At 42.8% G+C, this 27653-nt stretch overlaps 1 protein-coding gene across 3 annotated transcripts in view; it reads right to left on the bottom strand.

Moving 5' to 3' along the window:
- The window catches only part of ADAM12 (ADAM metallopeptidase domain 12), a 170805-nt gene that overhangs the window by 37800 nt on the left and 105352 nt on the right, over positions 1-27653 (bottom strand). For all 3 annotated transcript variants that reach the window (XM_086900257.1, XM_086900259.1, XM_086900258.1), the window contains exons 6-11: positions 21777-21963; positions 17865-17930; positions 16992-17063; positions 15280-15449; positions 13640-13724; positions 8844-8992 (exon numbers count right to left, since the gene is read on the bottom strand). In XM_086900257.1, coding sequence (XP_086756383.1) covers positions 8844-8992; positions 13640-13724; positions 15280-15449; positions 16992-17063; positions 17865-17930; positions 21777-21963 — 729 coding nt within the window. The remainder of the gene's footprint in view (positions 1-8843; positions 8993-13639; positions 13725-15279; positions 15450-16991; positions 17064-17864; positions 17931-21776; positions 21964-27653) is intronic.

The raw sequence follows: 27653 nt of genomic DNA, 5'->3' as shown, positions 1-27653 counted from the left end.
AGGATTTGCCCTTGAAGGTATGTTTCCATTTTTAAGCCAAGAATTTGGAATTCATTAACACCAATTAAAACTGGACACTGGGTGCTTAATTTTCCATGCACTTCTCTTCAGATTTATCCCTGCAGGTTGAAAAGTTTGGGGTTTGTTTTCTTTCTTTCTTTTTTTTTTTTTTTATATGAAACAGAAAGCCAAGATAAAGGGAAATGTCCTCATATGATTTGTTCTTATGGGTCATGGCAATAGCAGCACTGCAGGAGAAAAATGTCCCTCTCAGAGCTATATTTCCTATGGATATTACAGCAACAAGACAAAAGGCAGCTGAGCTCTCTCATCCCAGCACCCAGGCCAGGAAAAGTGGATACATCTCATGGCAGAAAACCCTGCTTGTCCTTAAGTATCTGCTATAAATAATCACACCAGGAGTAAAATGTGTTTTCATTTGAGAAGTCACCTCTCTCCTTGTCAGCTTCACTTACAGCAAAGTCATGCTGTCAATCTGTGCGAGTTCTCCTTGAGAATACACCAGCAAAGCCAAATATTTTCCCTTCTAACAGCACATCTACTGAAATGGGAAAGACTAAACTAAATAAAAAGCAATTATCTTTTTTCTCCTTTTTTTTTGCCCCATAGTTCTGTGTGCTAATTGCTAACAGTGACCCACTCCTGCAAAGGACTGGCAAAAATTAAATGGATTTCAACCAACGCTACTAATTCTTCAACACAGATCTTATTTATCACAAAAATTAAATATATCTGCCAGGCATGGAAATTATTAACAAAAAAAGGAGGCCAAATGCACTGCAGATGTGGGGCTACTTGGAGTGAAGGGAAAGACTGACATAAATCTATTCTGTAATCTCGTGGCTGTTTCCTACTAAAGGAAGGACCAGAATGCAATGTGCTAAATTACTGGGGCAGAGGGATATGTTGCTTAAGGTTTTGTTTTTTTTTTAAAAAAAAAGCAGTTGCACTGCTGGCACAACAGACCTAGCTCTGTCATAAGTAATTTATTACATCAGTGTATCAACTTTATTAAAAAAAAAAAAGAAAAAGACAACAAAGAAGTCTGTGCTGAGATCAGCTCAGACTGGTTTGGGAACATAAACAGCTTCAGAGTTTAATTAGAAACTGTTTACATCTGAAAGATAATTTCATTTTCCTCAAATTGTAACAAGGTAATTCCAGATAGTTCTGCTGACTCCAGAGTTTAATGGCTCTAAGCTGCCAGACTGAAAAATGCAAAGTGAGGTCTGAACAGCTGAAAGCTGACTGAGAGGGGTCAGGAAATTCAGTGCTAACTACTAATGGTTTGATTATCTAACATTTAACAGCTCTGCAGCTACAAGATGCTGCAAGACATCTACAAGAAAAAAAAAAAGGACCACTCAGTAAACTAAAGTGTCCTTTCCCACACTCTATTTCTGATTTCTTTCCTGTTTCACCCTGACATTTTGTCTTTTTAAACTTTTTTTTGGATTTAATTTGGTTGGGGTTTTTTTGTTTTAATCTGGAGAGATGATGGAAAAAGTGTTTTCCCCTTCAAGCTGGTGCTGTTTTCATGGCATCCCTGGCTGTGTTCTGGAGCAGTGTGCTGAAATCTCTGGAGGGTGTTTATTTTCACATCTGAAGACTCCTGTTCAGCCTTTGAGTGACCAAAACGAAGCTGACCTTATGTTCTGCTTCCTTGAGATAATTTTTCAGAAAGGAGAAAAATGACTGAAACTAATACTCAATACAACAAATGGCACAAGTGATTAGTGCTTTCCCAGCTTGTCCTTAAGAGATTTTCACTATGTTTTATTCATTTATCTACATGTTTATCAAGTGGTTAAATAAATATTTTTTCCTGTGGCAGCTCAAAACTCAAACAAACAGATGACAAAATAAGGAGGCTCCTCAGAAAACCCTTGAAGACCCAAACCCTCTGAGCCCAGAGCTCTCCAGGAGCCCTCAGCCACCCTCTAAGATGCAAATATTCACTTGTGCAGTGTAAAACCAGCATTGCTGCCACTGGCCTGCTTTTGATGTGCAGCCCTAAACCTCATTAATGGTAATGAGGGCTCCACAGGGGAGCACAGACCTTCAGCACCATCAAAGCACAGCAGTTGTGGAACACTTTAATTACAGGGTGCTGCACCCCCAGACACTGCCCTGGGGGAAGGAATGGAGGAGCTGCTGAACCCCCTCAGCCTCACCCAACCCTGCTCTTCACCTCCCCCAGGCCCACCAGGAGAACTGCACTCCTGGAGAGCCAGGCAGATCCCTGAGGAATCCTCATTAATCATCATCACCCTCCTGCCTCCACAAACCCTGCTTTTCATTTGGGTGGCTCCCTGCACCTGGATTTTCACCCAGCTCCCAAAAATGCTGCTCCAGTTCACCAGAGGGGGAAGCAAGCTGCAGCACAGGAGAAAACCAGGCTGGGGTTTGGGTTTGGGTGCACAGGGCAGTTTCTCTTCCCAAACCCATATTTCCACCAGAAATATCAGATGGTTTTGGACAGAGACCCTGTACACAGATATAATTCATACACCCATGATCTGACAGTTCACTAAGGAATATTCACTAATCCAGGCTGTGACACCTCAGTGGCTCTGGGGAATATTCCAGATGCATCCCTGGACCCCAGAATTTGGGGAAGAGGGAGTGTTCTGGTGCTGGACTCGTGCTGTAACAGCTGCATGTGAATGCCAAAGCTTCTGCCAAGCCTGTCCTTGCACTGAGCACAAACTCCAGAGAAATCCTTCACATCTCAGCCCTGCAGAGATTGAACCAGAGCCCTTACACCAGGAAAATCAGCAGCAGCTTCCAGAGAATGGAACAAGCACAAAATGGGAATGAGGGCAGGAGGAGAAAACAAATGAACAGCTATTTTAGATGTCTCTGATAATATATTTGCTACCACAGAGGCTGTCAATAGAGGGGAGCCAATAAAACCAGCTTTTCCCTGCCAGCAGAAATGGGTGTTTATTTGTAAAAAAGCACAAAATAAAATGTGAGGCACCTCTCCTTGGCCACTGAAGAGAACACATGAAAGCAAAGCATTAAATGAACTGTTCCTCATTTGCAGCAGCGCTGCCTTTCAAGAAAATCTTGGGAATTGGCCTGTGGAGAACAAACATTCCCTGAGCTCATCCTGGGATGCCTGGACCACTTCTACAATGGATCCATGGACCAGCTCATCCCCAGGGAGGCAAACAGCAATGTTCACATTTGCTGTGTCTCCTGTGCAACTCTTGGTGCCCCTTTGAGCTCCTCACAGACATCTGGTACCACTGCTCAGGAAAAAACCACTCTGTTTCCACTTAAATATTTTATCTCACCTTAATTACCAGTGATGTACTCAGTGTTCAGTGCAGAATATCTAATTGCTCCTGGAGGGAATTAAAACCTGGTTAGTGCTGAGGCTCTTTTGCAGTGGTACCTGGAAGAAGCCCACCTGATGGTCCTTCCCATGGTTAATTTTCCTCCATTTCTCCTCAGCAGTGCTTAATTCAAGTCATTAGTTTAATTTGGGACTGTCACTCAGCTGAGTCTTAACAGATCACCTTTGCTCTCACTCTCATTCACAAATAGGCAGCTTCTCATTGTCTCTCTGCTTTAATTCTAACATAAAGGTTTTAATTTTACTTAAAAATTTACTGATAATGGCAGGGGGATTTTTAGGACTGGTTAGAAAAATGCCTTCTCCAAATTGCAGCAGTAAATGAACTCGTATTTTTCTATGTATGATTTCTACTCTGTGCTCTTTCTGTGTTCCTAATTGGTCTCCTCCCCCAGACCCTGCCTCCAAAAAGAATTAAATAATAATTAATAATATAATTAAAGTGAAATTGTGTACTGAAAGGCAATTACTCAAAATTAGCTGTTCTTTTTCCCCCATGAGGCACCGTTCCATGAAATTCCTCTAAAATAATAATAATCTGTAGCTGACAGGTTAAATTGATCTCATTTCTCCTTTTTTTCCCACTCATGGTCATCACTACACAAAACAGGAATTTGCACCAGCCCAAACCCCGCTTCCCTGCAACACTTACAGTCATATTTATCTGAGTAAATTCAATTTAAAATCTGAGTGAGAGAGAACCACCGAGTGACTTTAAATTCTAGCTGTGAAAATTGGAAATGGGAAGACAAGATCTATGATAAGAACAGGGGGAAAAAAAAGGCAGGCAGAGGGGTTTGAGTAATTCTTGACTTTTCAAAGGGAGCATCACACAGCAGGAACATGACAAAGGGGAGTTGTTGTGTGAGGAAATATCCTAAAGAAGCTGCTTCCACATTCCTGTGCCTGGCCCAGACCTTCCTGTGTTTCATCAAGGGATGTAAATCAGAATATGCCTTGGAACTTTGGGAAAAGAGGAAAACCAGGTTTGCTAGGGGCCTAGATTAAAATGAAAGTTTTCCATGAGATGTTCTTTCATTCAGAAGTTTGTTAAGCCAATGTCAATGGCCATTGACACATCTCACACATCAGATTTTCCACTTCTTGAATATCTTGAAACAATAGCCCATACAGCATTTATATTTTCCTCAGTATTTGAAATTATTTTGCATTTATTTAATCTTTTCTCCATCATGGGCTTTGAGGAGAACCTTCCAGATCAATGTGAGGTGTTCCACCTGGTAACAAATGTCCAGAGAAAGCAGTGGGGTATAAGACAGACCTGAGAGAAATCTCCACCATTCCCATTTCCAGGTCCAAAGGGATTTGTGGGGAACACCACAAAGCCTGACCTTTCCCCATTTTCCACCAGCTTGTGTCTGTGGGAAGGCAGAGATGGAACAAATGGCTCTGTCCTTGGAGACATTTCCATTAGCCCTGGCTGGGATGATCCAGCAACCAGAAATGAACCTGGGAAGAGCAAACTCTTCCACCAGGGGCCAGGGGGAGAGGATTTTGTTATTGCAGGTATGGGCATTCCAAAGGGAAAAAAACAACTGTAGGATCAGCATGTGAATGGGCTTGGTGGAACTGCCCATCCTTGGAGGATTCCTGCCCTCATTTATCTCTCCCAGGAAGAGGAAATGAAAGGCATCAAGGAACATTCCCTGTGAGAGGGAAGGAAGAACAAATTTCCAGGAGAAGTTCAACCTTTGAGTTTACAGGAGGGGAGAACACTAACTATCAAAAAAATTTGCTTCACTTAAGGCTGCCAAAAAAATATCAAAACACATCTGAACTCAATATTTCAACTTTTTAGTGGGAGCTCACCTGGCTTCAAACCCCATGGAGACCCCTGTGCTCAACACTGATGAAGAGGGACGTGTAAAATGTGCATTTCTAAAATTGTTAAATAAAGAAGCGCTGCTAATTGGCAGCAGTTTGCTCTGCAGTGCTGAATTCTGCTCACATTTGCAGGGGTATAAATCCAGCCCAATGCCTTGGGATACACCACAACTCCTTGGGATTTTCCTGGCAGGAGGAATATTTTCACTCCCAAGAGGCCACAATTTAGGGAGATATTTGGGAAACAAGTGGAATATTGAAATGGCCTCACTGGCTCAGCCCAGACCTTTCAGTTCCAGGTAATGAAATCTCAGTAAAAAGATTCACAGATCTCTCTAATATTCCATCTTTTTCACTTGAAACAGTCCATGTACAAGACAACGAAAAAACATGGAGGAATATCATTATAACAGATGCCTAAAAAAGAGGAAAATGTGTATTAAATATTCCTTACTGATATGATTAGTATCAATATTAAATATATTTAAATATTAATATTCTGTAGTACTAAATACTAATTCTACTACTAAATATTCTTTATTTATAGTATTTTTATAGGCACCACCCCTGTTCCTACGGAAGGATTTATGTGATTTTCATAGCAGATATTTGAATCTCTAAAAGTCCTGTATTGACACAGATTTGTGGGGTTTTGTGCTGGATTTCACATTATAAAAAATACATTTTGCTAAAGCAGTATGTCTTTAGACATTTGTAGCTCACACACAACTGGTGCTCATCTTGCTGGTATCTTTGAAGAATAAAAACTATAGGAAGCTGATTAAAGGATAGATCCAACAGATTTTAAATTCTACTCTAATCCCTGGAGGTTTTTTCCCACCAAGACAGAATTTCCAAGACCTCTTCAAAGACTGAAACAGAAGAATCAAAAGAAATTACAATAATTGATGAAATCCCTTTTAAGTCAACAGCCTTAAAACATTCCCTTTTGTTCATGACCACACCAATGACTCCAATGTTAAATTCTGGTATAACAAAGTTACCTTCTGGTATAACTTAGATATTTCCTACTTTTCACAGACATCAGATAAGGACTTCTCAGTGCTTTTACACTAATTTCAGCTAGATTTTTTTTTTATTCCACTTATGAAATCTACCTTAAAACAATTAGAAAAGCACAAAGTCAGTGCAGTGAGTGCACTGAGAGCAGGCTGTCTCTCTAAATGGATGTGGCATGCTCTTAGTTTTGATTTCTTGGCTATTTCCAGACTGCATTTGAGATAAGGAACATTCATTTGGCCTTCCCTTAACAGACAAACACTTGCAGAGAAGAAAACTTTTCAGTGTTCTTTCAGTAATGGTGCTGGAGGGAATATTGCTATTGGTGAGACACGTTGGGTAATTAAATATTCAAAGTGCTAATTTGAAATTTGTGAGATGCAGCTTGGCTCAAGGCATGAAGTGTTCTCCAGGAATATTTATCACAGATTGACAGCACAGTGTCAAGATAAAGCCTGAGGCTATAAACCCAAAGTTAAAGTTTCTATTTCTAAATCAATAATCAGTGCAAACAATCAGCCTGCTCAGGGCTGTGAAGGCCACAGCTCTTCCTCAGGCACAAGCTGAATGCAGAGTTTGGTGAAAATCCAAAGAGGGCAGTACAAGGTGGAGCTGACTCTGCCCAAACCCATGGGGTGCTGGGGGTGGGCAGAGCCTCCAGCCTGGCTCCAGAAACCCCAGGGGTAGAGCTCAGCTGTTTGGAGACATCTCCAAGGGATGAGGAATGGAATATCCAATTCCTCCTTTCCTGAGGAACACTGAGGGGGCACAGCCTCGCTGGGACCTTGCCCTGAGCCAACCCAAGCCCAGTGTCTGGACTGGCACATCCAGCACCCAGGACAGGATCTGCTGCACCCAAAGGACTCCAGCGTGAAGGAAGAATGAGGAAGGATCTATTTAATGTCCCTCTCACCAGATGAGTTCAGAAAGTGTCCAGAAATTTCTGTCCTGAGAGCATCCCTGTGTTTATTGCAAAGTGGAGCAGCTGGCTGCAGAATCAGGAATCCAGCTGAGCTGACAGAGGCTGCAGTGCTTCCTTCAGGAGCTCAGAGCCCAGCCCTGCCTGCCCACTGCCCACTGCTCACCACCAGCTCAGCTCAGAGCCTGTCACTCTGTCCCCACAGTGAGCACACAGCCCTGACCCGTGCAGGATGCAGTTCCATGGGGATAAGTTCCACCTATTGTCTCAAAAGAGACGAGTTATTTTTCTTTTCCAGGCTGTAGAAATCCCTCTCGTTCTCCTCCACTCTCACAACTCTCTTTTGTTTGTCTCTCAACTTGCTGTGCTTGGCCTCTGGCCACAATCCTGATTTCTGCCCTGATGGAGGGTGACAGCTTTGCCTTTGAAGGAATTCCAAGGCTGCTGTTGGGCTGACCAGCAGGGAACATCCCTGCCCAACATTCCCTGGCCTCTCCCAGATCGCTCCCCTTCTTTCCCAGAAACTTGCAGTCTTGGAAAAGGCAGAGGGAGAGCTGATCACAATTCCCAGAAGAGTTTTTTAAGCAACAGATGAACTTTAAGCACACAGAGTGAATGCTGGAGCTGGAAGGGACATCAGAGAACATCCAGACCATCCTCTTGTCCTAAGGCACATCCAGCTGTACCTACACTGCTGGCAGATATTTCACTGCTTCTTACTGGATTCCAGTCCCAGGCATTCTAATGCCTTCATCTGGCCCAGTGTTACCATCAGAGAGCTTTGGCAAACCTTACTTCAGTTTAATCCTTTCAGTCCTAGTCTGGACATGGACATGGGGAACTCATTCCTCATATCCTTGGGTTTCAACAGGAATTTAAAATCCATCCCTGCAAGCAGTGACAGCTCAGTCTGCCCAGGGTGTGTGAAATGTCAGTGTCTACAAAGCACTCTTGTCCCTTGGCACAGTGCCTTTGCCACCAGCAGAGCCTCCCCTCAGTGCTGGCAGGGAGTCAGGGAATATCCTGAGCTGGGAGGGGCCCACCAGGATCATCCAGTCCAGCTCCTGGCCCTGCACTCACAGAAGGGGCTGCAGCTTCACTGGTTTTTATTTCCCACCTTTCTAATCTCTTTTCTTGGAAGATCTCCCTCTGGACACAGAGCAGCCTCAATCCCACTGACCTTGCAGGTTTGATTTTCTCACATGCTGAAACTGCTCCACACTTACAACAAAAGTTTGTGCAAAATTAAAAACAAAGAATTTGCAGAGATTCTAAGAGTGCATTTCCTGCACTACTGAATTTCCTACCCACTCATCTCAGCCTTGGCTCATTTCCTATTGTGACTGATGCTCATCTGGCAAGATGAGAGAAGGTGAAATTCTGATTTAACACTTGCAATGCAGTCTGTTTGGTTGTGGATTGTTGTTTTTTTTTTAATTAACCAGTTGCTTACAGCATTTTTGTCTCTCACATTGTTAACCCAGAAACAGAAAGGTGCAATAGTACATGTTGTGCTCTGATAACATATAATTCTTTAAGCTTGGGGAGAATAACTGCAACAAGATTTAACAGGTGTTGAAAAATCTTTTCCTTTTTTTACCTTTCAATATTCCTGAGGCACAAAATGAAAGCAGAGACGTCCCAGCAGCTCGCCAGTCTCAGCCTGGCACTTACCCAGTGGAGGGGTTCATGATGCAGCCCCCTTTATCAGTGGATGCTTTGCAGTTGCAGCCCCTCTCCAGTGTGTCGTGATTCATCCCAAAATTGTGCCCCAGCTCATGAGCCAGCGTCACTGCTGCACCCAGAGGGTTTTCTGAGTGATCCTTCAAAAAAAAATCCAGAGGAGAGCCGGTCAGTCCAGCACACAAACCCAGCTCGAGGCACATATTCCCCCTCTAAGGCCCTACTGCCTGTCCTGTGAAATGTTCTAGAAGTTTAGCAGCTGAAGTAACTGCTGTTAAATAAACTCAGTTTTAAATTCATCCATGTATAGGGCAGAGTGGGAATTTCAGGACAGCCTTTCTGGCCACCCAGTTTCCCCATCAGACATTTGAAACCATTGAGCAGCTGTGAACTTCTCTTTATTTGGGCTAAAAATTCTGCTGTTGAAGAAATCCCCCCAAAGTCCCAAGTCCCAGCAGTGGCAGGGAGAGGTCACCAGACATGGAGTGTTGGAAAGGGCAATAATTTATGGGTGAGGATGAGTGTGATGAGAGAGGAGATCCTTCATGTCAGGAAGCAAATTAAAAATACAGCAAGAGATTTCACTCAGTCTATTTAATTTGCTTCAGACTGTTTCTTTAATATCAGAATGTCCAAGTTTTCACAAACCTTTTTAAGAAAAACCCAGGACCTTTAAAAATCTCCTTTTTAAAAGAAAAGGACAAAGCAAGCCAAAATCTTCCACGGCCTCTTGTTAACCTATGAATACTCTAAATGTTGAAAGTGTCAGTTTGAAATTTTAACATTAATCCATGTTTAAATGCTGATATTTGGGACAATCATTTCTGAGAAATTCACTGCATGATTTGATTACAGGCTGCTGATCAGAATGATGTTTTGGCTTAACCACAAGTAAGAGACCTTTCCACACTGATCATTTTCCTCGAGGGGAAAAAAAATCCACTACACTTGTAAGAAAGCTTTCCCTGAAGGCATGAACATGTAATATAAATGCATGATCCACTATTTATCAGTCAGTAAATGGAATTACTGTGTACAGCTGCCTGCTCTAGAAGCGTGCATGAATATATTCACTTTAAATAACTCTTCCAGCATCATCTAAGCCAAACTCCAGATTAAAAAGAAGTGAAAGGTAAAATTGTCTAAAACATTATCTTTGTACTAATGGAGGCCTTAATACATGAATTGGGATAGATTTAAGAGTTTCTTCTTTCATCTGTCTGGGATAATATTTTTAGTAAATCATTTCTCAAACAGCAAATAAAATCAAGAGAGAACACAACCAAAGTGCTCCTTCTGCAACTGGAATCGACTCAAAAGAATTTTATCTTTTCACAAAATGTCTCTTTTTAAAAATTCTTTTCCTGAATTTTAAAATCTTTATATAAAATTCTTGTGACAGCCAGTTTGTGTGCAGTTTGTCCTGCACACCTACATAATGAGATATCTTACCAGATACCTGTCTGATACAGATTTATCTTTATGCACCCAGTAATTGATGGAATAGTTAGAGAATTCAGGTTAATTGTCATAAAAAGAGCACTCAAAATGCAGGGCTGAAGATTAGGAAAACTGCAACATAATTCCATGAAATTTACCACTGACTCATTGGATGATGCCTTGAAATTTGGGTTATCTGGTCAAGACAGAAACTCCTCACTGAGCCACACAGACATACAGCAAATTGAGCTCAGACTTTATTTTTCCAATATCTCCTCCACTTACTGAGCAGTGATTATATTTCTCTGAATACTCTGAAGCTGTCAACTGAAACTAAAAACAAGGATTCACACAGTCCACTCCAGGAGTAGAGCAATAAATGATGTGAAATGTAATTTGGGACTTGAATAGGCAAACAATCCAGCCCATGCAGTTCTCATTACTTGCTCACAACCACTAGGAATGCAATTTTATCAGCTTCTAGAGAGGGTTTTTAAAAGGAGGAATGTGATGCCTCAGCAAAAGAGGTTATTTGAAGACAGCATAAATGAAGATTATCAAAACAAACAGTGACATGTTCCATTTGATACTGAGACCGTTTAAGTTTCACAAGGACTAAAGAAATGAATAGCAATGTGACTTTGATTTATTCCACCAGGGTCTTTCAAAGTTAACTTGAGCAGTAAAAGTCATTACCAAACACATTTCACAACCACTGAATAAGCAACCATCTACTGTTAAGACATTATAAGCTGTTTCACAAAACATGCAGCTGCTTTCAGCTGAATTCTGCTTTATTCTGCCGGGATTTAAATCAAATCTTAATAATTAAATACTGTCACCTACAGCTCCAGCAGGCAAATTCCCTGCTCCTGGCACTTTCAGTGCATGTTCACTTGGTTCATAGAGTCACAGAGTGGTTTGAATTGGAAAGGACCTCAAAAATCATCCAGTCTCACCCCACCTTCCCCTGTCCCAGCTGCTCCAGCCCCAATGTCCAGCCTGGCCTTGGGCACTGCCAGGGATCCAGGGGCAGCCCCAGCTGCTCTGGGCACCTGTGCCAGGGCCTGCCCACCCTGCCAGGAACAATTTCCTCCTAATATCTAATCTAAATCTCTCCTCTGTAAGTTTAAAACCCTTCTCTCTTGCCCTATCAGTATCTGCCCAGATAAAAAGTCACTTTCCTCTTCTCTCAGAAATATTTTACTTTTAAATCCATGAATTCAGCGGGCAACCTTTGGAAACAGAAGAATGAAGACTGAATCACGTCAAAGACTCACTTTAATGTCAACTTCTCTTTGGTTTTTCTATGACACTACAGAAACTTCACAGGAAAATGAAATGATAAAGGTCTTGTTAAAGCTTCTCAAACTCACATGGCTGCCCTTCCTGCTTTGAGTTCCTCTGAAAATTAATGGGAGACAGGGTGTCACCCACTGAGAGAACTCAGCCCTATAGAAAAGAGACAGGCAGGCTCCCAGGCTGGCATGACAGAGGAATTTAGATCATAAAGCAGAGCTGACTAACTGTAAAAAGAACCAGGAAAATCACATCAGACAAGAGTCACTCCAGATTTTGTATTCAAACGTCATTTCTTACGCAGTCTCTCACTGTCTTTTCTTCCAGAACAGGTGTGGGAGCTTTTGGTTTAAAGTGTTGGGGGTGGGATGGGTAAGAAATTGGCTGAATTATGAGGTTGGCCAAATGTTCATTTATGCAGTGCTGAGACACCTGAGCCCCTCACCTTCCCAGGCTAAGAGTGATTCATTCCTTCACAGAATCACAGAATCTTTTAACTTGGAAAAGACCTTTAAGATCATGGAGTCCAACCATCCCCAGCACTGCCAAGGCCACCACTGACCCATGTGCCCAAGTGCCACATCCACACAGCTTTTAAATCCCTCCAGGAGCAGGGACTCCATGCCTGGGCAGCTGTGCCAAGGTACAGGTACCAATATACATAAATATCTTTTGTCTATGCCTGAATCAGCCTTTGCTAACTCAGGGGATGCTTGGGCAGCTGCACTTTTGGGTTTTGTTTGTTTGTTTGGCTTTGGCTCCTTTTTGAGGGTTTGCTTAAAGAGCTGTAGAACATATCTGATTAATCTGTGCAAGTTTCAAGTTAATTTGCTCCTCAAAAGCTTAAATTCACTGAGTCTCTTGGTAACATCGTGCTCCCCTTCATGACAGAAGCTTCAGCCTGGCCCAGGATCCATCCACAGAGCCTGGATATAAATCAGTCCCCTCTCTATGAGAAAAAGATTTTCTAAAGAAATGCTGATTCTTGTTCTTGTTACTGGAATGAACTATTTGTAATTATTTCTCTTTAAAATGACCATTTCCAGAGTGAAGAGAACTGACTTGGCAGTAAATGATACTGTGGGGTGTTTTAAATCTTATGCTAAAAACTGAAAGGACAAGAAAGTCATCATTAAGGGCATTTCTGACTGCAGATAAAGCCAAAGCAGTGACTGCAGGGCTGAGGGTCAGATGGGTAAAATGGGGCTGTCTGCCCCACCTGTGCCTTTACCAAGGCTTGGGGATGAACTGGGAGACTCCTACAGCTCTTTCTTCCTTTTTTTCCTCCTTTTCCTTTTGTACCTCTGCCCCAGGTAGCCAGTGAATAATTAGTACAGACAGCACTTACAGTCTCAGCTTCTCAAGCTACCAAGAGCCTGAAAGCTTTGTCTTTTCTACAACTTTGACAAAACTTTTCCCAGATTATGGGATTTGATTGTTCTATTTTAAAGCTTCTTTCCTCCGCCTTAGCATGAAACACTGTACAATTGACATTAAAAAAAATATCAGAAAGAAAATACATCAGAGCTCCTTCCAGAAATTGGACAAGATGTTTGCTTGTGTGTTCACCATGTCTTGCATCTAACAACAACAGTAATACCCTGGGAGAAACTCAGGTGGAATAAATGCTGCCATTGTTTGTTCCTGCTGTCTGGCAATGCAATAAAACCACTGCTGCAAAAATGGAAAATAAGGCCTAACACAGGAAACTCTATAAATACAGAATAAAATCAATATAATAAAAGATTCAGGATAGACTGCTGCTGCCTGTAACACAAGTATACCCAAGTGTATAACAAATACATCTTCTGGTTCTCTTCCTTCACAGCACCTCAGTACCTGGTTCAATAACAATTAGAGGTATAAACTCCTTGCAAAGAGACCCTGCTATATTTTAATGCAATATTTTGGGGTTTTTCACTATGGAAACTATAATTTACAAGCAATCTGAGTGGGGATATAAACAACAGAGAGATGGAAAATGGGACAAATGGCTCAGGACTGCAGAACCTGTGGTGTCACCCTGGTTTGAGTCTTGCCCCACTTACCATGACGACCCCTCCAGACTGCTCTGCTGTGCACATGCTCATGATGGGAGCCATGCCAATGGTTGTCCCCTGGAAGTACACCCCGCTGTGGGAGGGGGAGAGGAGACACAGAGTCACCAGCCAGAGCCAAGAGACCTCCCTGTTATTTCCAGTTCTGTATTTCTGCCAATCTCAAACAAAGACCTCGTTTCTGCTCCTCCCATGAGGCTCCTCCTGAGCTGACTCGGCTGAACTGAACCACAGCACCCCTGCTCTTGGAATATCCATTGGATCACCCCACTGGATCACCCCTATTGGATCACCCTCGTTGGATCACCCCCATTGGATCACCCCTATTAGATCACCCCCATTGGATCACCCCCATTGGATCACCCTCATTGGAGCACCCTCATTGGATCACCCCACTGGATCACCCCCCCATTGAATCACCCTCATTGGATTACCCTCATTGGATCACCCCCATTGGATCACCCCTATTAGATCACCCTCATTGGATCACCCCACTGGATCACCCCCCATTGAATCACCCCCATTGGATGTCTCCCCTTGGATTACCCCCACTGGATCATCCCCCCCTGGATCACCCTCCCTAGATCTATCCCACTGGATCACCCCCCTTGGATCCCCCATTGAATCACCCCCCTGGATCACCCCCCTGGATCAACCCCATTGAATCACCCCCCTATTTGTTTTTACTGCTGCAACAGGACCCTTCTTCCCTTTCTTTGTTTCTGCTGACTGAGGTTGGGAACAGAAGTAGCAGCATAAAAATAATGTCTCTGACTCAAAGAAGGGTTATTGTAATGCAGGGGGAAGTTTATGTGCTACTTGTGATGATGCACAGCCTCGAATGTAATAATTTCAAACAAAGTGTTATTATACATATAGAGCAATCAAGTATCTCAGGAGGGACAGTTTGGAAAGGCTCCATTTATTCTTATTCAGGTAATGTAAGAAGTAAATAACTCCTTTTAATTACTGAGACATCAGTTGTGTTTATCTGCTCAGTATAAAGAACAGTCAATTGATCAAAATAATACCTATTCAAGAAAGAGATGTTCCTCTTCCTTTTTTTTAGGAGTCCTTTTCCTTGCACAGAACCACAGACTGGTTTGGGCTGACAGGGACCTCTACTCAATTACTTTATCCCAAGAAAAAGCAGCAGGGTAAAATACATTTATGGCTTAATTTTTAAATCACGAATGCAAATGAATTGTCTAAATTGGACAGCATTTTAAAGCATACTGAGGTCTTTTCATTAAGAAACAGCCTTTACATTAGGGGCAGAGCAGGAGTGTCTTTTCCAGTGACAATTTAGACTGAGGCCAGTTTAAACTGGCTGTAAATTCATGCCCTGAGTATGCAGGAGCTGATTACAACCTGCTGCACCCTCTAGGTGAGTTGTACTCGGGACAGCAGCAGGGCTGGGAAAGGAAACTCATCTGGAGCATCTGCTGCAGGACCCTGTGGAGCATTTCTGGGTTTGATGTCTGCAGAGGGGAAAGGCAAGCCCTCAGGAGCACAGATGTTCCTTCCAACAGCTTAGCAGCAGGGGAAATACTCAGTGCAGCTATCCTGAAATCCCCAAAATTCCCCCAAACCCCAAAATCCTGGTGGGTATCAAATCCAGTCAAGCCTACCTGATCAGCTGTGCATTGTCATGGGCTTTCCGAGGTAGGAGTTTGAGCTTTCTCCAGTCCAGGAACTCATGCAGGCTGGTGAAAGGGTCTTGGGAAATAGAGCACTTATCCATGTCATTCCACACTTCCACTCCCACCAGGGCCACTCGGATATTTAGTGGCCTGTAGAACTAAGGAGAAGAGAAAAGTAGGAAATACGTGTCTAAAAAACATTTCAGACTAGAATATTCAGATTAGAATATTTCAGTAAGAACATAATGAACATTTCCTGTAGAGGTTAAAACAATTCCTTCTTCAGGGCAAAACACCTGGCAGCACTCAGACAAAATATTTCCAAGATTCCCAGAAAACAGTTCTGAGTTCCAACTCAATACCCATAAAAGCATTCAAAGGGATTTCCTTGCTTCTCCCTGTCCTACCCATCTCTGCAGCTCCCTGCCCACGTCCTGCAGTTCTGAATGAACTCCTGGCCAGGGCAGATGACTCTCCCAGAGCTGCCCCACCTGGAATTGCACAGATCCCATTCCAGAGGGAGAGGAACTGCACTGTGCCATCGTTGTGGTTCACAATAATAGCTGAAAATGAGCCAGGGTCATCAAGTCTTGCACAGAGCAGATTTTATATATTTTATCCAAGGGATTTTATCCATTCCCCCACCAGCAAATGCCATTTTGCTGCAAGAGGGGAGCCAGAACAGCATTAGCAGAGCCACAACAACAATTCTACGGGGAGAGTAATGTGAGGAAGGAGTCAAGGATTGATCAAGTCCAGATTTGCCTGAGAAAACACCCAGTAGATCTTTGTCTTGTTCCTATGCATTCCACTCATTTGCATAACACCAGCATTTGCTGAGCATAAATTAGGCATGAAACAAAAAATATATTACAACATGCAAAATTAATTTTGAGCAGGCAACATATAAACACCTGTCCTCTGGCAATAAGTCAGCAAGACAATTATGGATGAAGTAGAGGTGTCTTCAGCAGCTTGTTTTTAATCAGGAATGCTTCTCCTTGAGCTACTGCCCTTGAAGTATCACTTGATAAGTTCTCAGATAAATTAAGACACTCTCAGTTATAATTTCACTACTAGAGTCCTAATATTTTCTGGCCATACAGACCAACAAAAATACACTCTAATTTGTTCAGAAACCACTCTAGAGGACTCTTAGCCTTTATTGTTTACTGTCAGAGAATTATTTCAAGACCAAAAAATATCCAGTGTATGTTTCTCTCTTACTGCTCTCACTCAGCCATGAGCTCTGCTTCCTTGTTTTTAATTCTGCCATCTTCCTGGGATTACACATCCTATCAAATGTGTTTTCACAGGCCTTTGTTGGCCTTACAACTTGGCCTTCCCTTGCTGCTGCAAATGACTTTGTTCTCCGAATTTCTCTTTAAAATAATCCTCTTTTTCTCTGTAGGCTGTTCCATAGCTGATTATTCCCACCCTCTTCCCTGGTGAATAAAATCCTAGGGCTAAATTGGGTTTTTTCTTAGGAATAGACCTTTACATCCCATATGCAGCAGAGCACAGCTCATGGCTTCATGTATCAAAAGGCAAATGAAAGATTTAAACTTACTTTTCCTGGCTGGAGAGGAGCTTTGCTCTGAAATACTGGAGTACCAGGGCAGCTGCAGGGTTAGCTCCTCCAGCATCCTTCAGAAAGTGTGGTAAGGTTGGGAAAAGGGAAACAATCCTCATGTTCTTACCTTGTCAACGTAGTTTGCGATTTCTATCAGCCTCTGCTTAATTTTTTCCACATCTTTGCCTTGTCTCTGAAACTTGGAATGTAAAGGATCAATGTACCAGCAGCACAAATGTCACAGTTTTTTGTTTGGGAATTAGGGTGCAGCCAAAATCCACCAGCAGACTCCTGCTGGATTCACAGGACCAGAATCTGCCCCAAAAGAAACACAGACCGTGGGACAGGATTTTGGTTCTTGTGAAAAGATGTTAAAATCTCCAAGTGTTACATTGGGGTCTTTTCAGGACTGATGTTTTGGGAAAAATTCTTCTCTTAGCAAGTCTTGCAAAGAGTGATTGCAATTCCCTAAGCAGCAGTGTTCAAGGAGACAAAAAAAAAAAAAAAAAGAAAAAAAAAAGACAGCAAAATAATTCAAGCCAAGATTCAGATCTTTGCCATTCAGCTCACTGGAACATTTTTACAGCCAGTGCTGGGTGCTTTGAAGCTCCCTTTGCAAACCATCAGGAAGGCAGTCGTGCTCCACGCAATGTGATGGCCAAGCACTGCTTCAGCAGCACTGACAGCCCCATTGAGGGCACACTGAATGGCAGAGAGGACTTAACTTGCTCAAGGAATGAATATTTGCCTCTTCTTCCACACTGACACAGTGATTTCACAGCCAAACTCCTCCTGAAGTACTGCAAGAAATTTTGCTGCTGAGTATTACTGTTGTCCTATCTTAATAATTCCTTCCCTTGCTCAGCCCTAATTAGGGAGGGTGATTTACCTCAGAAAAGCATCATATTATTGACTGAAGCACCTCATTTGCAGCACCATGGAAACTGAACTGAGCTGCCCCTTTCCTGCTCACATAACTTTTTATTTTGCAGTTCCTTACCTCACGATTATCCGCCACAATAACAAGCTCCACGTACTTCGTTGTCTTCAGAGTCTCCCTCTTGTACTGTCAAAAAAACCCCATGAAAGTCTCATTTTGTTTTCAGCCTTGATACAATAAAGTGCTTGCAAGAGGAAATACGCAGCGTCTCAGGTTTCTTACGTTTTACTAAGATTTTACTACACACAAATTTGTGGTGTCTTCCTCCTCCTCATGGAAGTTTTCCTTAGAAAACCCCTCAGGATTTGATCACAGAAAGAAGGAGAGTGGTGCAAAGTCTCTCTCAACCTTTCAGCTTTCTGCAGTTGAAATGTTTGAGTTATCTTTCCTCACAGGAGAATATCCCCTCTAGCAGAAAGACCTTTGCTATTTCACAGGCACGTTTAAAGGAGGGATGAGGTAACTTCTAACAAACATTTCACACAATAGACAAACTGGTTACTATGAAAAATGAGAGATAAAGGGATATTGAGTGAAGCAGAGAAGAGGTCAAGCAGTCAACTGATAAATTATGTAGGAAGAAAAATCCAAAAATGAAAAAAAAAAGCAGAACCAACTGTCAGTGTCTGGGGAAGCAAATTAATACTTGAAAAATGGAAGGCACACATTTAATTTCGTATCTATATATTCACAGAAAATGCAGGTCTAAAAGAATCTTAAGGCTTAACTGAAAAAACAAAATCACTGAAGAAAGTGAAATGATTTTATAAGAGTACAAAACATGTCACAGCTCCTTTGCTACCCTAAATTTAAGTGACTTATTAGTGCCTGTAAAAGTTCTGTGATTTACAGCAGCAGCATGTAGCCTCTCATTCCTTCCTCATGTCTGGACTAGAACATTTAGGGAAAAGAGGTCTCAGCAGAATATCTGATCTTCCTGCCAGAACTTAGAGGGCTTAAACAGATGTCTGACCTACAACTGACCATGATGTCTCGAGCTGCAGCAAAGCTCTTTAACCTAAAACATGACTAAAGCTTTCCAAGGAAAACTGCTCCAAGGCAGAGTGAGAGATCCCCTAAGCACAGCCAGTGCTGGACATCTCCTTCCAGCCAAATTTCACAAAGTTTTCTTCACATTATCAAACTGTTCCTCTTCATTATCTGCAGATTAATGATTTTGATGTTTTGCAAGAATTAGAGAAAAGTGAACTATGCAATCTTTTGTATCTGACTTTCAAACTAATATTTAATAGCGTTGCAAACTCCAATAACTTGAAAAAAGGTTTCATTTGGACAATATTTATGGATGGAGAGAGGAGTAAAAGCTGCTGTTAATGAACTAAACATCAAGGATGCCAACACTTGACAGGATTACACTTACTAGGGGCTCTGGCAAATGAGCTGAGGTAGATCCTTTTAAAACTTTTGGTACTGGGGTGTGATGTCACTCAGACATGAGTGAGGGGCCGCAAAATGCAAATGTGGCTGTGGTTTGTGATGGAATTGATGGCTCAGACACTTAAACTCTCCCATCCTGAAATTTATGATGATGTTCTAAAGAGATGCATCTTCAAGGTGCCTCTCATTTTCCTCCAAGTGAAGAAGAAAAGGTGATACAGGAAAATCCAAGTTCAAAGGTACAAGGAGAGCTCTGTTACATCAGTCAGTTTAAAACATTTCCCTCTTACCAAGAGTAAAAGTGTTTGGACTGGAGAGAAATTGGCTGGCAGGTATAAAAATCACATAAGCCTCTGGTGACTGACTTGCATAACAGATCTGTTCCTGAGATTTGCCCAAAGGCTATGTGAATTCCTAGGATACAATATTTATTTATGAAATATACCTAATTATGGCTTCTTTCAGCATGCTTTCTGCAGCCAGCTGCATCAATGCACAACCCCTTTGCTGAGTTAATCCTTCAGAACTGAAGAGCCAATGACACAGCCATGAGAGCTGGGGGACAATGGGCTTTGTTCCACTGACCTTTGTCTCTTTCCTCTGCTTCTTCCACTCCTGATCCTGTCACAAACCTGCTGTCCCAGCAGCTGCACCCCTTCCTCAGCCTTCCCTGCCTCGGAATTGGTGTGGCTTGGATAAGCACTGCAGGGCTGCAGTCTCCCTTTCTCCATGTTCTAAAAAATCACCTGCCTGGTTGTGGTCACCAGCACCACCAAAATGGCTTTTTTTCCCTTTGTGGCTACAGAGAAAATTCCCTCCTGCAGGGCCAGTCCTGGAGCTCAGCTGGAAAATGTTCCTTGGTGCAGCAGGAGGGTGCAGTGAGCCAGGAAATGACACAATACTCACAGAGACCCTGTCCCAGGGGGCACAGCCTGCAAACCCCTCTGCATCTCCTGCCCTGCTCCACCTGAGCTCCTGTTTGCACCAGGGAAACTGAGCCTCCTCCTTGTCCCATCCTTCATCTGCTCTTGCATCGAACCCAAAGCCCTTGGTGATATATTGATCTCACATTTCAGCTCTGCTCAATGAGAATTTCGTGTAGGAGGTTGAGTGAAGAGTCGGGGGATAAAACCAAACAAAAATCTTCACCCAGACCTGTCAAGAAGCCAAATATTTTCATCATGCCCTGAACCTTAGACCAGATTTCTGCTTAATTCTGTCACCCAGTGTGATTTGGAGCAGCTATATGTCTCCCCATTTTGCAGGTCACCTTTATTCAATGTGCCCACTGACAGACTGCTTAGTGACAACACTGAAATATGAAAACTCACTCCACACATTACATTTGACAGCTTTCAAAATTCCTACATTAGAAGCTTAACCAACTTACTCATTAAGTGTGTTGTACCTATCCATATGATGTGGCTGCTGACAGGTTTTATAATTATGTCCACTGAACCACAGCAAAAATATTTTTCGGATATTTAAAGGGAAATTTGAGATGTAGTTGAAGCCACCAGCAAAACGGGAGAACCATGAAGGTAATAAAAAAATGGCTTTGATTGTGTCAGTTTGTTACATGCACACATTTTATTTCTTCATTGCATTGACTACTTCAGTGGAATTCAGTAAAAGTCACAAATAATTTGAGGACACCTTAATAAAGTTGTATTTCCAATGCTTTCCACCCACACATACTTTTAGAAATACACTTAATTCTTTTAATGTCATATGCAAAGGCTAATGCTCTAGATGTAACATCCCTAAAAAGGTAAAATACATTAATTCCATTGCATAATTATAGCTAGAGATGTCACTTAGGTTACTTTCCTTAACAATGGGCCTGATGCAAAGCCTGAGTCGTATGTGCAAGTACAAATCCCCATATGTGACATTCGATAAATGCTGATGGCAGATTTGTATAATTTATATCATTCCTGAGCACCTAATCCTGCCTTTTCTACAATCCTTATCTAAGATACTGAAGAATTTGTTACACCATTTCTTCTTCCCGGTTTTTAGCTGATTTAATTTTCTAATTTCCATTAGCTAGATGCATCTCACATGAAACACATATTTTCCAACTTCACAGCAACTCCAATAATACACTTGTAAAATAATATGCTGAGAATTTGTTTTTTGTCTGCATAAGAGACTTTGCTATTAAAATCCAAAGGTTCCAAACCTGGTATTAGCAAAGTACCCCAGCTATCATGTTCTCTTTCGTCTTGGGAGGGCAAGAACCTTTCCAGACATTGCTTAGTACTCTTAGGGAGCCTTAAATTCTGGTTATAACCATACAAGAACCAAAATATATGACCAGAATATGAAAGCATAAACTTTTCTGTGTTGAAAAGGAAGTGAGAAGCAAGTCATGCATGGAGAGTCCAGGAAAAGTAATAAATAATTAAAGTAATAAAGCTTTAGCAAATGATCTCAAGGCTGCACTTCAGCAGACGGCACCAAGGGAAGGCGATCATGTGGGTTAAGGTTTTGCTCAGTAGAGACTCTTGTGGTGGGCAGCAATATGTTAATGCTGCCAAGCAGACACACAAAAGCACATCAGGCACCTACCCTGGCAGCTGGAGAACGCTGTGACATGGCACTGGCAGCAGCCCCCATGGCAGGGATGTCCAGCTGGTGGCCACAAGATCCTGGGGCTATTTTCAGTTTCTCCGCTCGGTAGATCTTGTGCTCACCTCTAGCAGAACCTTCCAATGGCTCCAGAATGTAGCTGCTGTTTTCAAACACAATAATTCCCCTGGGACACAGGAGAGCAGAGTGAGACACGTGGCTTTCAGGAGCTACACCACAGTTACACCAAGTTTAATAATGATGGAGTAGGAGAAAGCAAAACACTGATTTACGACGTCACGGGCGAGCGGAGCAGGAAACATCAAAGCTGTACATTTGTCATTGCAGCACACACTATACTTTAAAAGAACCAATGGCTCACAGAAATTTGTCTCTTCTGAAGTGCTGCACTGCAGAGCAAAATGATATTTGTGTTTTATTTGTTTTCCACTCTCCCAGTGATGCATCGCCGACGGAGCCGCGGGAAACGGGAGCGAGCGAAAGCCTGGAGAAACGCTTTGGGAAGCGAAGGTGAAGAGGAAAAGCATTCATTACAGTCTGCAGTTGCATTACAGCTCCTAAACCAAACCCTGATGGGAGCCTCGGCCCTGCCAGATCAAAGAGGCCTCGTGGTGTCAGGATGGATTATTAAATATTGCACAGCGGGGCAGCAGAGCAAAGCTCAGACACAGGAACGGTTGATTCCCGTTTCGCTCATTTTACTGCCCAAAGTAATAATTTTGACAGCAATGCCACCTGCACCCCGAGGAACTCACAGATTTTGCAGTGAGAGCTCTCTTGCTGAATTCTTTAAGCTACAGACTGCAGGAGGAAAGAAAGAGGGTCCTTGTGCCGGGTCCTGCCCCGTTGTCCTGAGATGCCACAGCAAAACAAAGGTGACAAAAGGCCAAATGTGTGACAGGCTGGGAGAGCTGGGGGTCCAGCCTGGACAGAAGAAGTTCCAGGAGAGCTGGAGAGGGACTTGGGACAAGGGCATGGAGCAACTTTATTTTCTTGGTGTGCTTTTTTGGTGTTTTAGAAGCGTCTGCCCTTTTTATTTCTGTCTGTGCTGTGACAAAGGCAAGATACGACAACCACTGTGAGACCGGTGTTGCTGTACAATTTTCCAGCAAGTTAAAAAAAGAGAAGGATAAAATAGGAGAAAAAGGACCCAAAAGCAGGTTAATGAAGACTGATTTAAAAATAAAATTATAATTATTAGGAAAAAGCTACCTTAGTTATCCTATTATTAGGAAGGAATGATGAAGGAACTCAAAGTCTTTGGTCTGATAACAAATTAACTGGAGTATTAATTCCAAGCTGGCTGCACAATTTTGCTTCAGAGCACCACTGACACCAGTTCAGCCAAGCCAACAGACATTTGACTGGTGACTGGAGCAGCTAAAAGTCCAAGGAGGAAAAAGCAGCCTGGAAAGCCATGATATCAAAATCTGTCCAACAGCAGCCCCAGGAACCTCTTTTACTGACCTGAACCACGGCTCAAGGTCTGATAATTCATCTGCAGCTTCCTCAGTCCCCTTGGCAGAGCAGGTAAGACACATTCACCCATCAGCCAGCGAGCTGGGAGTGATGGATCACGGCTGGAAAAGCTGGGCTGATTTACCCCAGCAACCCTGCAGCTCCAGCCAGGATCCCAACAACCCTCCTGACACACGAGACACCTCGGGCAGGTCACCCCGTGATTTGAGCAGCCTCACACCCCACAGCTCTCAATTATTGTCAGAGCTGCCTCACTCCTTGGAGGATTTAGGAAATTAGGACAACATATTCCCTTTACTCCAAAAACCAGCAGCCCTGTAATCAGCACAATCAAATAAGGGTTCTTGTCTTTGCCTTGTGCAATTAATCATTTAATTTTGGAGGCAGGAGTCCATTAGTCACTGTTTGAAATGGGCCAGCCTGAGCAGCTCCCTGTGTTGACAACTCAGAAACAACAGAAAAGCATGAAGGGGTTTATTTTTAATGCTAAATTTGCCCTTTTTAGAACATTCACTTTTAAAATTAGAAGCTTGAACAATTTTCTTTAATTACTTACACTGGAAAGGGAGACACTTGGCTGTATCCTGAGTAGAGTTCTCTCAATTTTAATTAATATTTTTAACATTTTAAAGTGAGCTCATATCCAAAAGTGTGTTGAGTTGATATGAATCCAGAGTTCATATCCAAAATGTGCAACACCAATGCCACGTTTCCAATGCATCCCTTGTGTACCCAACCTCTGTCTAAAAGGACTAAATAACCATTTTGTTAAAAAGAACTAATTGACTATTTTGTTAAGAAGAACTAAATATCCGTTTCTTTACCCCTCATTTCCTTTATGATCAGATCCCAGAATGATTAATTTGGGTTTTTCCTGAGCATATCAGCCTGATTCCCATCCCATTAAGGGACAGAATGGCCTTAAGGACAGTTTCACTTTGCCTATGGAGCAACCCCAGGACAAGGAAAATCCACAGATTCAGCACAAAGAAAACCAGACTTTTCATTTAAGACACACATTTATCCCTTGAGTGCGGCCTACAGGATATCAGCACTTGGCTTGTGACCATCTGTAATAAGATAATGAATATCAAATATGGATTTTCTTGGCCAGCTCTCTGGTTTTGACTAATTTTCTTTTCCTACAACTGCATTTTTCCCCCATCGTGCAGTGCCAAGCACAGCACCTTAAAAATGTAACAAGTCAAGAGTTATGGTTCCTTTCTCTTTTTTTTTGGTGTGAACAATACCCACCAGTCATTCAGGACTGAGAATCTGAGGCAAATAAAATAAATCCATAGCTACTGGTTCTTGTCAGTCTACTCAGGTGTTTCCAAGAAGCCCCTGTTACTCCTCCACCATTTCTGTGTCTCCCTCTTCAACAGGGCTCTCCCACACTCCTGAGCCAGCCCATGCTCCCAAAACTTCTCTATTTTTCAGGAGCCATTAATGTTAAACAATGTAGTGTTCTCCACTGTGGTAAACAATATATTAACGTGGCAAATGTTATATTTAACTACAGATCCCCAATCAAAAATTATACAAAGAACCCCAAAGAGATTTCAGTAAGTCCTTAAGACTGATCTGTGGGATTTCTATCAGGAAAAAAAGACTGTCAGAATTCCCAGGATTATAAATGTTTGAGGGCAAAAAAAGCAATATGAAGTATTCAGATTTTCGAGTCAGGTGTCTAGTTCTGTGTTTTCCTCAGTCCCAACCCTGCAGACATTGGGAAGTCAGAAAGATTTGCAAATGAGGCAGGCAGGAAAGCCAAGAGACAACCCCAACCCTACCTGAAATTATCCCTCTGTCTTCCCCATCACTGGTAGCAGAGAGGGAGGGAAAATATCCATCCCAAGAGCACGTCCAGACATCAACTCCCAGGCTCCAGGCCAACTGGAAGCAGCTCCAGTGTGGTCCTGGGTTAAATCTGACTCCAGCTCTGCACAGGGTTTGGTCCCTGCTCATGTCTGGGGGTCAGCCCCAAACCAACCACATCCACATCCCTGCAGATCCCTGGATGTGGAAAATTCACGGGGCTTTGCCTCCTGTCCTCCCTTCTGAGCCACGTGGGGAAGACGTTCTCTTCCATCTCTCCCCATCTCAAACAGAAATTAAAATGTAACTCACGTGATTTCACATTGCCAGGAATCTCTCAATCAGGGAAAGGCAATTTAATGGAATAATTCCACTTTTTAAACCTTTGATAAAATCAAATCTATTTTTTTTTCCTCTTTAAAAGGAAAACCAAAACAAAACCTAAAGTGAGTCCAGTCGTATTTCAGAAATCAACAGGCTCTAGGAAATCTCAAAATATAAATGGGATTTTTTCTTTTCCAACTTGTCAGCAGAAGCAAAGGTCCTGCCAACATAAACCATCAACACATACTTGTCTGAGAAACTGTGATGCTGAAGCAAAACTTGGCTGGGACAGAACTATATGAAACTATTATATATTATTCTGCTGCACTATACAGGGGAAATTAAGTAAATTGATAAACCTGAGATCCGTGAGTACAATTAAACATTTGGTTTTAATGAAGCTCAAAGTTATACTCATTTCTAAACAATAATAATAAAAAGCTCTCTTACCACTGGCAGAGGAATGTAGATGTCCTGACTTGGTGAGAAATTAATTGGAGGGCAATGATGTTCACACACGAAATATTCACCTCAAGTCTGTCCCTGCCCAGTGCTCCTGTGCCACCTGAAAACCTCCAGCTCCTTCATTCCACAATTAATGTCACACCTTCAGAGGACAGGGGCTGACCCCACAGCTCTTCCATGGATTTCAAGGAGTTTTAGGTGAAAAAGGTGCCAGAATTGGAGCCTTGTGGCCCTGGAGTGCAGGGCATGATCTGTGCACTGAGAGGGAATTTTTATTTATTTTTATTATACATTCTATATTCCCAGGGCTCTGTATAACAAATTCCCAGGCAAGCAAGCAGGCAAACAAACAAAAGAGGAAGAAAAATGAAGTGGTGAATGAGGACTTGACTTTTAGGCTGTTTTAATACTATGGGGATAAATGAGCAGGATGATCTATTGACTGTTTTTCAAATAGAGCTGATATTAAGATGTTTTTCAAATGGTTTGGTCATTCTTTAACTTTAAAGGACAGGGAAACACAGAGAATGGGAGTTTGGAGGCAATGTGCTCCTGTCTCCACCACTGCCCTGGTCACCTCTTTTTGCAACAACTCCTCACCTCTAAAATGGAGGAAATTTTAGTATCCACAGAAAAAAAAAAATCTATTGATGAAGAGTACAATATGAGAGCCAAGAAATCCCATTATCCCACTAGACTGCACAGCAGGATTCATTTAAAATAACAAATCTGACCCAAATCAACCAAGGGCAGCATCTCACAGGGAGGTGGGAGCAGTAGCACCACTGGTTTTACATCTCACAGGAGAGGTGGAGGTGTTCTCACACAGACACATCGTTACTCACAGAGCTTCTGTCCCAGCCAGAGCCTCTCATGAGCCTGAAAATGTGTTCCCTGAAATGGAATTATGGCCAGGGACTCCTGCAGCACACGCTTCATCCTTTATCAGTGCAGGACAGACCTGTCCAGAGTGGATGCAGATCGAGCTGCAACTTTGGTTCCTGGAATTCCTGCAAGGAGTTACTTGAATGGGAGGAGAAAATGCAATTTCATGTCCAGGATTTGGGCAGTGAGGAATAATTGTGTTGGCAAAGAAAGTGTCAAGAAAGTGAAGGTGAGAGAGGGAAGGGAAGGGAAGGGAAGGGAAGGGAAGGGAAGGGAAGGGAAGGGAAGGGAAGGGAAGGGAAGGGAAGGGAAGGGAAGGGAAGGGAAGGGAAGGGAAGGGAAGGGAAGGGAAGGGAAGGGAAGGGAAGGGAAGGGAAGGGAAGGGAAGGGAAGGGAAGGGAAGGGAAGGGAAGGGAAGGGAAGGGAAGGGAAGGGAAGGGAAGGGAAGGGAAGGGAAGGGAAGGGAAGGGAAGGGAAGGGAAGGGAAGGGAAGGGAAGGGAAGGGAAGGGAAGGGAAGGGAAGGGAAGGGAAGGGAAGGGAAGGGAAGGGAAGGGAAGGGAAGGGAAGGGAAGGGAAGGGAAGGGAAGGGAAGGGAAGGGAAGGGAAGGGAAGGGAAGGGAAGGGAAGGGAAGGGAAGGGAAGGGAAGGGAAGAGAAGGGGGCATTGGCATGGGTACCAATTTAGTGAGCACATTTTATAGCACCCTGCAGCAAACAGAAAGACTGGAAGACTCAAACTTGCACATCCCACTAAATGCCTGAAGCAGAGTGGATGGAGAAGGAGCAGGCTCAAAGAGCTGGGCAGGGACCATCCCTCATCCTTGTCCTGGCAGTGATCCCTGTGCACACTGTGCTCAAAGGCTGGACATGATGCTCATCTCAGAT

The sequence above is a fragment of the Cyanistes caeruleus genome, chromosome 8 (assembly GCF_971803275.1).
Source record: "Cyanistes caeruleus chromosome 8, bCyaCae1.hap1.1, whole genome shotgun sequence".
NCBI classification, from domain to species: domain Eukaryota; kingdom Metazoa; phylum Chordata; class Aves; order Passeriformes; family Paridae; genus Cyanistes; species Cyanistes caeruleus.
Note: the sequence above shows the minus strand (reverse complement) of the source record. Positions and strands in the feature narration are given on the sequence as shown.